Source organism: Rana temporaria, chromosome 3, assembly GCF_905171775.1.
Source record: "Rana temporaria chromosome 3, aRanTem1.1, whole genome shotgun sequence".
In the NCBI taxonomy this organism is placed as follows: domain Eukaryota; kingdom Metazoa; phylum Chordata; class Amphibia; order Anura; family Ranidae; genus Rana; species Rana temporaria.
Genome location: NC_053491.1, coordinates 217,111,159 through 217,127,686, shown reverse-complemented (window position 1 = coordinate 217,127,686; position 16,528 = coordinate 217,111,159). Strand labels below are relative to the sequence as shown.

General features: G+C 45.2%; 1 protein-coding gene across 1 annotated transcript in view; it reads left to right on the top strand.

The window, feature by feature from the left end:
• CFAP54 (cilia and flagella associated protein 54) overlaps nt 1-16,528 on the top strand; it is a 533,435-nt gene that overhangs the window by 32,487 nt on the left and 484,420 nt on the right. The window contains exons 5-6 of the mRNA XM_040344233.1: nt 2,141-2,199; nt 8,361-8,504. Of these exons, the coding sequence (XP_040200167.1) occupies nt 2,141-2,199; nt 8,361-8,504 (203 nt within the window). The remainder of the gene's footprint in view (nt 1-2,140; nt 2,200-8,360; nt 8,505-16,528) is intronic.

Below are 16,528 nucleotides of genomic sequence, written 5' to 3'. Positions count from 1 at the left end.
GTAACGTCGTACGAGGGGAAGGGGCCACGTGTGACGTCATCCGCGATCGCCGACCTAGACTGAAACCCATGCTCTTATGGATGTTTTATGCTGTTTCGCTGCACTCGCTTGAGAGTATTCGTTTTTTTATTCTTAAATAGATGTATTTTGGCTTCAGAGAGCACTAGATTTCCTCTCCTTTGTTTTTTATGCCCTGATTGCCATGTCCTGATCCTGAGTCTGACTGATATCGTGGTTCTACTGCTGCATTGCTTGCTGTCCTCTGAGAACAGGTGGTTCTCTGATTATGCTTTGTGACCTATTGCAGGTCGAAGTTGTAAGGCGAGAGGCCATTCCTGCTATTTGGTGGAGGTTCCTTCTGGATATCACCCTTTTGGATTTTTGCACTATTATATTCCGATTTGGATCATCTTTTTGCACTTGAGCACTTTATATGGACTTATATATCATATGTTTTAACTTTCTGTATGTATAGTTTAAAATTGTTTGCTTTGCGCTGCACTATTATTATTTTATGTAAGGGAATAAACTCTCTGGAGACTAAAGCCTCGTACACAAGATCGGACTTCCATCCTAGAAAAGGACATGGGGATGTAAGGGAAGGTTTGGAGTTTAGAATAAAATGTGGTAAACGAAAACTAGTCGATTTTTTGCAAGTCTTATTTTTTAATCTCTATATTATGATAATGAGGATGTCTAAATACCTTTATGTGTGTGTCTCTATCAATGAAAAACTATTTACAGCAGTTACTCTAGGTTGTTGTATGAACAGCTTTCTGAATTTAATTGTCACAGCAGTTATGTGAAAAAAATCACAACTTTTTTACTTCTCCTTTAGCGTCTGAACATGGCTTAATGCATATCTCCCAACTGCCCTTGATTTCAAGGGACTTTCCCTGATTTGGAATAATGTCCCTCTGTCCCTCTCCCCCCCCCCCCCATTTGTCTCTCATTTTAGTCTGATCCATATAGTTGTATATAAAATGCACTTTTTATCTTTCAAAAGGTGTTTCCCAGTACTAAATCTTTCATCCCAAGTCTAAATGACTGCATTTGTAAATTTTAATAGCCAAAATAAATGTAGTGGTAAAAAAAGTCCTTGTGGATTTAATTAACTTTTTTTGGTTAAAGCCCTGTACACACGGCCCAGAATCTTGTCAGGAAAAAAATGTTGTTTTTCCTGACGATATTCTTGGCAAGAATCTCTTGCCGGCCGAGTGTACAGACACTCCATTCAAAAGAACCGCCGTTCTTTTGAATGACACGAATGTGGTGACGTCGTCGACTACGACAAGCATGCGCTCGTCACATTCAATGCCATCTTGCTACACCCTACCTATGCCTTGGAAGCTACCCTGCATGCGTCAAAGTAATTTCCAGCATGCCGCGGGTTTCCACGGCGACAGATAAGTATACAGACTCTTGGGTTTCTCGGCAGGAAAACACTGCAGAGAATCATAACGACAAAATAGAGAGCATGTTCTCTATTTTTCACGTCGAGATTCTGGGCAGTTTTCTTGACGAGAAACCTCAAAGCCTCGTACACAAGCATGGTTTACTCGGCAAGAAAGCTCTGCCAGCAGTTTTTATTTTTTTGCTGGTTCTTGCCGAGAAAACCGCGTGTGTGTGTGTGTGTGTGTGTGTGTGTGTGTGTGTGTGTGTGTGTGTGTGTGTGTGTGTGTGTGTGTACGAGGCTTCATTCTCCTTTAAGGGGTTGTGACAGGGGGCGTGTCCTATGCCTACATACGTTTGTTAGTAGGTGTCCCTCATTCCCATCTCAAAATGTTGGGAGGTATGCTAGGTGTGTAAAAATCTTATTCCAAGAGTATAGGCTGATGGTCTCTGAGTAGTGTGGCTGCGCACAAACTTGAAGTGATGTATAGTCCAGTCAGCTTCTCATTAACCAATCATTGTAGTTAAACTACAACACAATTGTATAGTCCAGACTGATGTTCATTGACCAATCATGGTGGTTCAGCTAGAACACAAATGCCTGTACTCATATGTTTAGAGTATATTTCTGTAACACAGCATTTTCTTACCTACTATAAACTGCGCACTATTGATTATACATTGATTATTAACGTTATGATTTGTTTCTATTTGTGCATTAAGCCATTTCACCCTTTTTTGTGCTTAGGTACCCTTCATATATACACAATATGCAGACACTTAATGGTACTGGGACATTCATCACAGGTAGGAAAAAAATAACATTGTCACTGAGATACTGTACACTTTGAACATGTTATTGCAGATAATATAGAGCATTAGGTTGTACTTGGCTTCATAGGAATTGTGTACATAATTCTGAATACATTTTGTTTGTCAGCACATAGGAAATTAAATAGACATGTTTTGTATAAATAGCTGTTTTTTTCACAGCTATTGCTTTAGTTTCTATAGATTACTAACTTCTGGAGGACATATATTTATATTGTTTACCTCTTATAAGTTATAACTGTTTTGTAGCATTACCCCTGCAGGGGTTGCAGACGACTGGTTTTCCTACTCCTGCACAGCCAGATGACCTGCATTTTCTACTTTCATACAGATGCAAAGAACCTTCTTTGAGCTTGGTTTTTGTTTATTAGGAGTAATAACTTGGATAGGGAATATGAATTATAGGATGCCCAGCTTGATTGCAACAATAACAGGGACATCTTCCTCCCTATGTACTTGTTTCAGAACTTTCCTCCTGATGAGTACTGACAGTCGCTGATAATCAAAGATGCAGGAGTCCCTTAAGGACTAGGAACTCTTAGTCCCTTAGAAGGTAGCACAATGTTTTGTAAGCTGCATACCAGAGTATCTCCAACTTCACTGTAGACACTTATCCCAGCTCTGCTGACTGCAGGAATTACCAACCCACATGGTTGCTTATTCACCAGCCTACCTAACTGCTTCTTCGCCAGCCCTCCTGGCTGCTCCGAAGATCTCCCAGGGCAATGGATAGGAAAGGTTAAGAACAACGTTGTCTTTTGGAAAGGCTGGCTACATGTGGCAGTGTCTCCCCTTGTGAATCCCTGAGTGTGTCGATGTACTCACACTGTCCTCCTTGCTCCCTCTGCTTCTTAGGTAAGGTTCCTTTCAAACCATGATGCTGTCAGGATCCTCCCAAGCCAGCCCACGCTCCAGCCTGAGCTCAGTCCAGGGGTTCCCCTTTTAGGCCACCGACAGTCTCCTCTGCACTCCATCTTCTTCCCGACTCCCCTGCTGGCCTCACTCATCCATATTTAAGTGCTGGTTCAGCCACCCTGCCAGGCCCACTGCCTGAGAATTGGCCAAGTTCCCCTAAATATGCAGATCAACCCTCCTGGCTTCTGCCCACTAACTTCTAGAAATGTTTTCAAACTTCTAGAACCAGTGGTGGAGGGCACCAGAGACCTGACTGTATGAGTCATCCAGCCTGACCTGCAGTAAACCCTTGACCCAATTTAGACTCACAAGTTAACTATTAATGGAACATACATTTGCCTACACTCACACTTGTAGCACACTAGAGGGCCTTGGCATCTGTAGACAGGTGTTTTCTTGACCTGGTCATGGATATGAAATGCACATTAAATGCAAGTTAGAAAATTCCAGTTCACTTTAATGCTAGTGACAGTTTGGTAGCTGTGTTTGACCTGGTATGTGTTGTGTATCTTTAGAAAAAGCAGCTCCTATTGAGAAGCATTTTGATTGCAGGCAGGTCAATCACAAGCCTTATGCCACATTTTGCATATTCACTTTCAATACATTGTTTTGAAGAAATTTAGAATACATGTCATAACACGAAGAAACAGAGAAATATGGACATATGAAATCTATTAGGATTGTAGCCACTGATATAAGTTTGTTCATAAGCATGACAAAAACTCCATAAATGTTTGGAGTAGTAAGCCTGTAAACTAAAGGTGATCCGTAATTAACTAGAAGGGTTTTGGTGGCTTACATTTTGCTTTTTTTTTTTTTTTTTTTATATAATCTTTATTTTCAAAAAAAAGTTTTTGCATAGGAAAAACATACATACAGCTGTAATGTCGGCCAACATGGCCCAGCAATTGGAATACAGGAAACGTAACAATCCCCTTGCATGTCAATAGGGATCCTGGCCCGGGCTGTCAAACTAAGCATATGTGGCAAAGAGCATCTCCGGGGCATGCCTATACCTGGAAGCGCGTCCTGGGGAGTAGTGAACATCATATGCGAGACATGTTCTGAGCTATTACCATAGTGGATCTACCCACCCGCACCACCTAAGCACATCCCGGTAGGAGGGAAGTTCCTCCATTACATTTTGCTTTTTAATGCTTGCGCTTCAGCAGTGTTGCATTGAAAGGCATAAGGCTGGAAATACATGGTTCAAATCTGCTGAGCTGGTAGAGATTCGAACCCTTAAAGGGGTTTTAAAGGTAATTTTTTCCCCCCTAAATAGCTTCCTTTACCTTAGTGCAGTCCTCCTTCACTTACCTCATCCTTCAATTTTGCTTTTAAATGTCCTTATTTTTTCTGAGAAACTTCCTGTTCTTCTGTCTGTAACAACTACGAACTGTAATGCAAGGCTTTCTCCCTGGTGTGGAGAAAGCCTCTTGAGGGGGGAGGGGGCGAGCAGGAGTGTCAGGACGCCCTTTAACACACAGCACTTTCTCTATCTGCAAAGTAGAGAGTGTCCTGACTTGCCTGCTTGCCTCCTCCCCCCTCAAGAGGATTTCTCCACACCAGTGTAGTTACAGACACAAGAACAGGAAGTGAGGATTTCTCAGAAGAAATAAGGATATTTAAAAGCAAAATCGAAAGATGAGGTAAGTGAAGGGGGACTGCACTAAGGTAAAGGAAGCTATTTAGGGATTTTTTTTTACCTTTACAACCCCTTTAATAGGCAGGCAGAATGTACCGAGTTGGTTGATCAATCAACTTGGGTACAACCAGCCTGACGGATTCTCTTGCAATTATCACTAGTGGCGATAATCACTGTCTTCTCTCGATGGGGATAGCTTCCCGTCCCGACCTGACCGGGAGAAGGCAATTGCTCGGCGGGAGGGACTCCCCTGGCAGCACTGTCTGTGTTGATGAGGGAATCGTGGTTGCAGGAAATAAAGTCACACCGTGTATGACCAGCCTAAGACAGCATTTGACAATGAGCATAAGTCCTTAGAGCGTTGTCCTGTTATCTGGTGTCATTCAATAAAGTTTCTTAGTTTTGTGTTATAGTCATAATTCTTGGATTCCGACCTCATTTCAGTCTTATCTAAAAAGTCATCAAACACCATAAAGGCATCTTAAATATGTCAGTTTTAAAAGTGGGACATACTATAATTTGTAGTGTAATTCTTTTACAGGATATTCATTTTTAGACTTCATTGTTTTATCTCATTTCCTCCCCTGTGTTTAGGGAAGCAGATCAGGTAGTTATCTGCTCAAATTAAAATCTATTCAAAAAATATCATTCATAACACACACACACTCACCCTCTCTCTCTCTGCAATGACATCAAAGAACAACAAAATCATTTTCATCATCGTCAGATTCAGGGCCGGGACAACGCTTGGGCAGAAGGGACGAATGCCCTGGGCACTGTGGTATCATGTGAAGTGGGGGGGGGGGCACCACAAAGAGATTTGAGGAGAGGGGGTTTGTGTTGAAAAGGGGAAAACGGTGGACCGCAGGGGCTAAGTATCGTTCTAGGAGGGGAAATTGGGGGTGCGGGGACTGGGTGCCAAGAGTGGTGATATGGGGGATATGTTCTCTTTGTATTGCTTCCTATGTGTGAAATTCCTGGTGTTCCTGCCAGCCCCTCTGCTTTCATATTAAAAACTGACCACACTGAGCACATTGTGTTCAGTTTTCTAGCTATGCTGGGAACTTTGCCTGCTCTCCTCCAATGATAAGACTTATCCTGAAACACCCCCGCTGCACAGCCACTCACTAGAAAGATCAATGTACTGTTAATTCTCCTTCCCCCAGCTCTTATGCAGCTGAGAATAGAGGGAATGTGATCACTTATAAAAAAGGGAGAAAAGGTATTTGTTTTTTTTAATAACACACACATGTTTTGCCTTTCATTTCTATTTTAAACTGAATGTTTTTTTTTACAAGGTGATCATCATCAGTTTAAACTCCAAGTCAGGATTTGAAGTTTACGCAGGGCTGATAACTTTTCCTTTGCACCCATGAACAAGCAATTGACATGTGGGAGGAAAGGGAATAATTCACATTTCCCTAATAGCTGAATACACTAGGTATGTCACTTTGCTTGTTTCTGGACATGCGGGAAAGTGAGAATAAGCAGCTGCAGCAGTGGGTGGCATTAAAGCGGGGGTTCACCCGAAAATTTCTTTTTTAACATTAGCTTGAGGCTTATTATGGGAAGCACAATCGGGTGTTTTTTTTTTTTAAATCAATGCAGTACATACCTTTTTAGAGATAGATGTTCTCCACGTCTTCCGGGTATGATCTTCGGGACTGGGCGTTCCTATTTGATTGACAGGCTTCCGACCGTCACATACAGCGCGTCACGCGTTGCCGAAAGAAGCCGCACGTCGGTGCGGCTCTATACGGCGCCTGCGCACCGACGTTCGGCTACTTTCGGCAACTCGTGAAGCGATGTATGCAACGGTCGGAAGCCTGTCAATCAAATCGGAACACCCAGTCCTGCAGTCCATACCCGGAAGCCGCGGAGAACATCTATCTCTAAAAAGGTTTGTACTGCATTGATTTAAAAAAAAACACCCGATTTTGCTTCCCATAATAAGCCTCAAGCTAATGTTAAAAATTTGTTTTTTGGGTGAACCCCCGCTTTAAGGTGACCCCGCTTTAAGCTCCCAACTGTCTCTGATTTCGAGGGTCTTTCCCTGATTTGGAGCAATTTGGAGCAATGCCCCTCTGTCCCTCTTTCGTCCTCATTTGTCCCTCTTTTTGATCTATATAGATATACAAGATATATAAAAAGCACTTTTTATCTGTCAAAAAGTGTTTTGCAGCACTAAACCTTTCATCTGATTTCTAAATGGCTGCATTTGTAAATTTTAAAAGCCAATATAAAGGAATAGTAGTGATAAAAAAAGCACTTGTGGGTTTAACCAATCTTGTTTTTTTTGTACAATTCTCCTTTTTAAGGGGGTGTGGAAAGGGTTGTGCCCTATTCCTGCATACTTTTGCTGATAGGTGTCCCTCATTCCCATCTCCAAACATTGGGAGGTATGGCATTACACTGCTCTGGCAGGTACATTTTAAGAAGGGTGGAAAAATCTCTAAAACTAAAAAAAAAAGAAAATTATTAACAAGATCAAAACTATGGAAGTGCCTACCCCTGCATTGAAACACAAATGCAACATTTCATAAAATACATTTTTGCAGGCTTTCAAAATATCGGTCAGTGCTTAAATGCTGACCAATATTGCATTACTTTTTTGCTAGCCAGAGACTGTGTGCCTCCCTACTGTATAACCGTCTGATAGAGTAATCCTACCCAACCCTTCAAAATTCCTACTACTGACTGCCTAGGTGCAATTATCATGTTCTCATGAGGTTCTTTTTTTTGTGCTAAAAATTGCATGGGAAAAAAACATGGAGTAGTCACAAAGCTCTAAATTGTTTAAATTGGTCATGTCTGCAGGCACAGGGATCATATATAGGCAGTTTTTTTTATAAAAAAATAAACATTTTCACCAAATTAATTATTTTTTTATTTATTCAAATAATGGTACATAATGACACATAAGCGTTAATTACAGCAAACATAATGCAATGGATTATGTAAACTTGGATATGATGGTTATCATACATTGATACAAATACAAGCATCTTATCATAGAAAGAGAGAGCGAGAGGTCAAGCATAATCATTTTTTATCCAATTTCACATAGATTGTGTTATATGAAATTTATAGGACATGAAATCATACTCCTAACTTTGGGTTTAGGAGCAATCGGAAGGTGATATTTCCCATGCACACGATGTGCTATAAATCAGTTCTTGAGCAGTCACGGATATGGATGAGGATCGTCAACTATATGGATATTTTTATGCCATAAAACAAATTCAGGTCATCTGTTTCTGTCTGCCAAGGCTTTCATGAGAGATGAAATCTTGTGCTTGAATTCTAAAACCTCAGCTAATGGGGACCTCTAGTGGACAAGGTAAAGAATGTGCGACATGAATTACCTCCGGTAGCGTTTGCCTTCCTGATCTTTGCAAACACTTTTATCAGAGCCTATATAAAATAATAAATCTAACTGTTAGGTTGTAATGCATTTACTGCATCATTTACTACATAGTGGCACTAAATTAATTTGTTATTGTCATTATAGGCCAATAAATGGCAACTCTTTGTTTGCAGAGTAAACATTGTACCTTGTGTATCTCTTTATTTAAAGGCTCTAGAGTTCCTCTTATGGGCAAGTGTGTGTATGGAATCATCAGTTCCCCTGCTGTCACTTCACTACCTGAAATGGAGGGCGACACTCTACACTGCTGTGTGCCAGTGCTACTTCGACTGCCGAGAAGGAGTTCATGGAGAGGTAAAGTCCAATTTCCATATTCTAGAGGCACTGCAATGGCTTTCCTGCTAGCGATGGATAAAACTGGTACTTTAAAACGGTAATTTAAGCTTGCATGTTTCAGTTTCCTTTTGATAAAAAATACTAACCTTTGTAAAATAAAAGGATTTTGTTTTTATATATATATATATATATATATATATATATATATATATATATATATATATATATATATATATATATATATATATATATATATATATATATATATACACAGGGCTCAAAATTTCAAGTCCTGAGCCACTAGCCAGGCCTCAAGAGTTACTCGCCACCAGTTGCCCCACCTAATTCATACACTGCCCTGCGCCTAATTGCACCCGTAAACACGCCCTCGTAGAATATCTCATGAAATGACAATTTTTTATGCAGAATCAAGTTACAAAATTAAATATTACCAACAACAACTTTAACAAAATGGGACAGGGCACTGGGGGCAGACCAGAGGGACAGGGCACTGGGGGCAGACCAGAGGGACATGGCACTGGGGGCAGACCAGAGGCACAGGGCACTAGAACTGGGTCTCTTCCCCATTCTCTTGCTGTCTCCTCTGCAACTCCCATCCATCCTCCCTCTCTCTCCCATTCATCTCATCATCAGGAGTCTGTGTGTGCTGCTCCACGCTTGCATGTCCCCACTTCCCCCTTTTATTCAGGCTGGCAGAGAGGAGAGGAGCTGCAGCACAGCGGGAGGGAGTACAATCCAGCGCTGAGATCCACACAACTGCACAGCCATTGACACCATAGCACAGCGCACACTGACAGCGCACAGCACACATTGAGACCGGTCTGTTCACAGTGCTCAGGCTAAACATACATAGAGCACAAGGAGAAGAAAACTGCACAAACTAGAAGGCTGCCGCTCTCATGTCAGGGCAACTTTCAGTGAGCGCTGCACCGGAGTGGTAATTTTTGCAATCCTCCACCTCACTCATTACTTTCTGCTCTCCAGCTACATTGGTCGGGGCCCGGGGGAGGGGTGCAGGCTCAGATAGGTCATACTGTTAGGTCCCATGGCTTAATGAGAATTGTAAGGAGAGCACCTGTGTACTGCTCTGCCTGTGCGCGGCTCACCAGACTACTTTTCCCGAGCATTCACCTTTCCTCTTCGGCCACCAATCTCATCGGGACTCTAAGTGTAGGCACAGATTGGAGGGAGATTGGTCATGCAGCCCTGTCATCACTCGCCCCCAGCTTAAATCCACTCGCCAAATGCTAGTAGGCGAGTGGAAATTTTGAGGGCTGTGTATATGTATGTATATATATATATGTATATATATATATATATATGTATATATGTATATATGTATATATATATATATATATATATATATATATATATATATATATATATATATATATATATATATATATATACATACATATATACACATACATACATACATACATTTTTTTTTTTTTAGTGATGCATTGTTTTGTATACTAGGGCTGGAAGAAAAAAAAAAATATCTTCCTTGCCCATAGCAACCACTGGGATTGCAGCATTAAATGCAGGTTAGCAAACTAAGGAACAATCTTTTTGAATGTAATTTGCAAAGTTATTAGCCAGGTCTATATCCTTTGTAGCACCCTCTACTATTTTTTAAGTGCAGGTAAATTTGATCAGGCCTAGCTGTAAGCTAGGCCTGTTTGTTTTGATCTGTACGGGCTGGGAGTGGCCTAGAGCAGCAGCAGGTGATTCACATGCAGCATCGCTTCTCAGTTACCTCCCTCTGGCTTCTAGAGGATTCTAGAAGAGAGGAGGGGAAGAGAGGTGGAGCTTCCTGGGGTGTTTTTAAGGAGTCCTGACCAGTCTCGTAGACTTGGATTGGCAGGGGGAATGCCTCCTTAAATACCTGGAGTTAGCCCTGATAGTAGGGTTGCCACCTCATCCCTTTAAAACAGAACACATATGAATTACACAGGTTCTGTGGCTGATTAAAGTGGTAATTGAACTCAAGTGGAGCCTTATATAAATTAAATTAGCCTCAGAACCTGTGTAATTCATATGTGTTCTGTTTTAAAGGGATGAGGTGGCAACCCTACCTGATAGGGAGGAGTTGTTTGGAGGAAGAAGCTGTAGATGGAGCACTAGGTTGTTGGGGCCTTTGAGGTACCCCCCCGGTCTGGGGGGGGGGTGACCTTGGGCCTGTGGGATTCGGGTGCAAATTGGAGCCTTTCTGAATAACAAAAAAGGATCTGGACAGGAGGCACAGAGAGGGATCAAGAAGGACAATGGGAGCTAGTGTTGCCGGGCAAGTCTCCAGATGGGATCCACCGGAGTGTAGCCAGGAGTGGTGGTGAGTGACAGGCATGGTTGGGAGAGCTGGGGAGGCATGGCGAAGTGGACTGGAAGTGTGCAGTCTGAGATGGATGTAGAGCCAGCAGGAGCAACTGTGATATTCTGGGCAGTGGAGTCTGGCAGCTGCAGCCAGGAGGGCTGGCAGGGAATGAAGAGGACTGACTGGGAGCAGTAGTCCACCAAGGTCAGCTAGCACTAAAGACTTTCCTATTTGTAGCTACACTAATGGGGACTGCGGCCCCTGCCTGCAAATGGCAGTTGCTAATGCCTTACAGAGTTAGAGTTGGGCCTGCCATGTGCTAGCTGTACCAGGAACCAAGTATTGTACAGGAGAGAGAGGAACAGTCTACAAATAAGCGTTGTGCTAAAGGAGACTGGGACTTAAGAAGTGTAAATAGAGTTTCCATCTGATCACCTTATTAATTTCTTTGATTCTGGGCATTCCATAATTCCCCTTACCCTATCCAAGTTAAACATACCTCAATAAAATACAAAACAAACAAACAGACTGTTCGTTGTCTCAAGAGTGACTGGGAAGTGAATGCCGGGCTGGGCAGGGTGACAGGTGGACCACAATACCCAGCAGTCCCTACGGGGGTACCGCTACACCTTACATTCCCCTATTGTAGTTAAGCAATACAACCATGTTACCCATCTGCTCTCAGCGCAATTTCTCTGTATTTTTTTGAAATTGTGACTTTGCTCACTCTGGTCTCTCTTCCTGTTAGCCAGCCTCCAGTGTTAGATGGGCAGCTCTGTGGAATGTAGTAGGGCCAAATTATTTCAGACTGTCGGCTCGTTTTCCACCAGTCCTAGGGCTTGCTCAAATCACATGCAGTCCAGTGCTTTTTTTTTTGCATTAGAAAACACATGGACAGTAGGTTACATAGATTTCAACGGCAAAGTTTACACCACTGCAGTGTGTTCCAGTCAGTGGGGTATTTTGGTTTTGTGCTGCACTGGGCAAGACTAAAATCTTGTGCCCTCTCACCATGTAGTGGTATGGAGAGGTGTGAGGCCCCCCTATGTAGTGGTATGGACAGGCGTGACCCCCCCCCCCCCCCAATGTAGTGGTATGGACAGGTGTGGCCCCCCAATATAGTGATATGGACAGGCCCCCCCCCCCCAAATGTAGTGGTATGTACAGGGGTGACCCTCTCCACCCCTATTACTATGTAGTGGTGTGGACAGATGTGATATTCACTGTCCCGTGTCTCACCTCCACCTCCCCGGTATGATGCTGACTCTGTCCAATCTCTTTCAGAACCTCCTCTGCTCCGGTAAATCTTGGCAGCCTCAGTGGTCAGCACTTCACCATGGACTTGGTGCGAGAGTTGTTGGGCTCCTGGGTCCCCCATTGTGGTGAAGTCTGGGGTGGAGAGGAAGATGAGTTGGCTGCAAGCATTCTGGGATTAGTCAGGCTTAGGGTCCTCCCATCAGCTGGCTAGCTTCTTCTACCTGGGCACCGGGGACTGGTGGAGGAGCCTGCCATACATTTCCTGGATTCTGTAATTCTCTGTCTGGATAACTCTCTAGAGAGCAGAAAATTTCAGATCTCCACCTTCACCACCCACCAAAAAAGACGGTTTATAGGGGGATCAATAGAGGGTGCAGCCAGGGGCGCACCTAGAGCATTTGGCACCCGGGGCGTATCCTATATCTAGCACCCCCCTTCACTGATTATGCCTGTACGCACTCGGCCCCCTCACACCTGTACGCACTAAGCCCCCTTCATACCTCTACGCACTCAGTCCCTTCCTCGCACCTCTACGCACTCAGTCCCTTCCTCGCACCTCTACGCACTCGGTCCCTTCCTCGCACCTCTACGCACTCGGTCCCTTCCTCGCACCTCTACGCACTCGGTCCCTTCCTCGCACCTCTACGCACTCGGTCCCTTCCTCGCACCTCTACACACTCGGTCCCTTCCTCACACCTCTACACACTCGGCCCACCCTCACACCTGTATGCATTTAGCCCCCCTCACACCTCTACGCACTCGGTCCCTTCCTCACACCTCTACACACTCAGCTCCCCACACACCCATAGACACTCAGCTGCCCCCCACACCTGTACATACTGAGCTGCTCCATCACACCACACACCTGTACACACTTAGCTACCCCCACACACCTGTACACACACACACCTGTACACACTCAGCTGCCCCCCCCCCACACACACACCCAGGGCAGCCATCAGCCATCCTCATAGTATTTGCGCCGGCGCAATGTAAATTCCGAGGCGTAAGCCGGCGTAATTGAAAGTGGGAAGGAAGTGGGCGTGTTCCATTGAAATGAGCCGTGACCCCATGCAAATGAAGGGCCGAACGGACGGCGCATGCGCAATGACGCTGACTATGTTGAGCGCCTCTCTGTGCATGCTCAGAACTCATCCCCCGGCGTAATCGGTGACATAGGAACTAGGCCCGGCGTAATTAGTGAGATACGCCCAGGGCATAAATACGCCCAAACATGCGCCCGTCCAAGGCAAAAGTACATCGTCTTTTTTCCCCCCCTGAAGCAAGGTGCTTTTGTTCTGTTGTTTGTAGGTGTTTGTAGGCGTTTGTCGGTGTGTGTTTTTTGGAGCCATGTCAGCAAGCTCGTAAAAAGGAGAGGGCTATTATTGTCAGGGCCATGACCCAATATGATAGGTACCTCCATGGGCCAGAGAGTGCCAACACCACCGCGGCCAGGAGGAGGGAGATCCTGCAACTGATAGCAGACAATGTCAATGCATTGGGGAGTGGGGCCAGGACCCCCAATGAGATCTTAAAGAAGATCAATGATCTCAGGCGCATCGTTCGAGCTAAGCTAGCCAAGATGACTACTCATGCCAGGGGCACTGGAGGGGGACCATCAACCACTCTCAGGCTCAGTGCTGAGGAGCGGGTGGTTGCCCAGTGCCTCCACAGGCATCAAGTGGAGGGAGTTCCTGGATTTGACTCCATTGAGGAGGCCTTGAGGACAGGTAAGTGTGTTTTATTTCCTATCTGGTGTGTAGCATGTGTGTGGGGGGGGGGGAGGGAACATGTGACAAGTGTGTGGATCCTCCAACATGTGAATGATTTGTGTCATCCACAGATGTGCAGGAGGGTGCTGGGCCATCTGGCCAGTCCACAGCCTCCCCCGGACATGAGTCTGAGGCAGACCCCCAGGCAAGTCAGGAGTCATCTGTGGAGGGGAGTGGCCACAGCTCTCCTCAGGAGGAGGTTGAGGAGGAGGAGGTGCTGAGTGCCAATGAGGTCCTTCTCCATTTGGAGGAGGCTTTCCCTATGCCTGGCACCAGTCAGGCCTCCATCAGGGGTAGCCCCTCCCGCTCCTCCCCCAACAGGGCTTCCACCCTAAGGGTCTCCCCTACTCCTAGGCCCCAAGCCACATCAGGAGCCAGGAAGGCCACCAGGAAGACAAGGGGGGTGGCAGAAGTTCTGCCTGAAAACCTGCGGAGGGACCAGGCCCGCCAGACCCGCCATCTGGGTCAGGTTGCCCAGTGTATGGAGTGCATGTCAGACAGCATGGCCTCCATAAAGGAGTCTGTGCAGGATGTGGCATGCAACTCCTCGGCTGTGATAACCTGCATGACTGACCTGCAGACCACCACAGCAGGCGTGGGTCAGGAGGTGCGTGCCCTGACCAAGGCTGTCCGGGCCAACACGGCAGCCATCCAGGCGGTGGTGAGGCTGCAGGAGGACACCAATGTGGTCCTCACCTGCATCGCCCTGGCGTTGGAGGGCAGGCCGCCAGGTGGGCAGAGACCAGGGGATGCTCCTCCTTCTCCTGATTCCCCCCCCATGAGTCTCCCCTGAGTAGCCGGGGGGGCGTGGCTGCCGCAGGCGTGGGGCACGGCAGCGCTGGTAGTTTTTTTTTTTTTTTTTTTACTCAGGTTATGAGTGTTTTATGTTTCTTTGTTATTTTACTCATGTTATGAGTTCTTATAATTTTTTGTAGCCCAGGCAGGCTAAAGTGTGACTGATGTATGAATGTGGGGGTGACATTTCTGCCAGAAAAGGGGTGTCACCCTCGGTTGTGGTGGAGAAGGAATCCCCAGGACCAGGGAGAAGTGATCCCCAGGTCCGTGTGAATGGTGTATGACAGTCCAGCAACATAATTGGAGCCTTGGCGCGGCGTTGCTGCTCACAAGTCCTGAATGGTGGACTTGGGCTAATTCAATTTGATGTGGGGTGATGTGCTAGGGACCACAGTGGTGTGCAGGCGTAGAGGCGTGCAGGCGTAGAGGCGTGCTTTTTTGATGCCATGTTCGTTCTGCAGTTTTCAGACAGAGAGTACAGCAAAACTGCAGGCAAGGGCACTGAAGAAAGCTAAAGGTAAATGTTTTTTATCTAGTAATGTAATTCAATAGGATTACAATGTATCGTGTATGTTGTGTTTTATGCTATTTGAATTTGCTGCCGGTTCCAACCCCTTGCATCGCAGCGCTCGCAGGGAATGGAAGCCAGGGCACACAGTGCATCGGGCTGAAAATCTGGCCACCGTACACAGTGGGGGTACATCGCGGGATCCTGGGGACAAGGTAAGTAACCTCTTCCAAGATCCAGCGATGCAATCCTGAGTGTGGATCGGGGTTACTGCTAATGGTACTGAATTTTAACCCCGAGCAACACTCGGGAATACCGGCAAGGAGGTTAAGACTACTCAACTCGACCTATTTAGTTACCATAGAAGTGAGTTAAAGATTCAGGTATCTGGCCATCACCCACGCAGAGTTTCTCAAACTTTTGGGGGCACTTATGACCACTGTAGGTAAGCCTTTAAAGGGGCAATACTGAATCCATTAGTAAATGTCACTAAATGATCATATGAGGATCAGATTGCTTTCAGTTCTTAAGAATGGCCTTTCTAGCATAGAAACAGATATAGAACACAAAAAGATTTTTTGGGTAGTGTAACATGGGGAATCATTAGCTCTCGTGGTAGATGCTTTTGTCAGTGATCCAAGACAGTCAGGAACTATATTTTAGGGCATGGTAGCCCGATTTTATTAAAAAGGCAAATAAAAGTCTGTAACATAAAGGTTTCCCACGCAGCGATTCTTCTCCAGCAAATACACACAATGGAAAATGCTAGCCGAGATGGCTCTCTGTAGCAGTACTTCTGCTCGTTATCCTGGTCGCACAAACTACAGGATTCTTCAATGTTGGCGGCTTCACTTTAGCGCACACAGATCCGCTCTGGCCTTAGTCCTAAGGACATGTACTTCCTCTTGCAGTCATACATGTTCTGGCTACCTCCTGCAGCCCCTCTGACTCCTGGAGACCTCTTGTCTCTCTTGGAAGTGGAGCAGTCTCCTGGGAGCCAATAGGTATTCCCATACTCTCATTATAAGGGCTGTGCTCACCTAAGCACACACCCTGCTGTTCATCTACAAAATCTGGACACATGGATGGAGATCCCATCCCACCCAAGACACTATGGAATCTCCAAACTACAAAGCCCCATGCCGGAATACCAACACCTGGAGAAAGCTGCGAAAGCCATTTTCTCGAGTCCACATCTATGCTCTGTAGTCTTGCACCAAGCAGATGTGCACACCCCGTGTCCCCCCAAACTACCAATTTTACTGTGACAGCATTTTCTACTGTCACAGTAGATTGAGCCACTGAGTCACAAATTCCCAATAAAAGTGTCCTTGGATCCAGCCCCATAGAGAAATCGCTAAGTGTGTTAATCTCC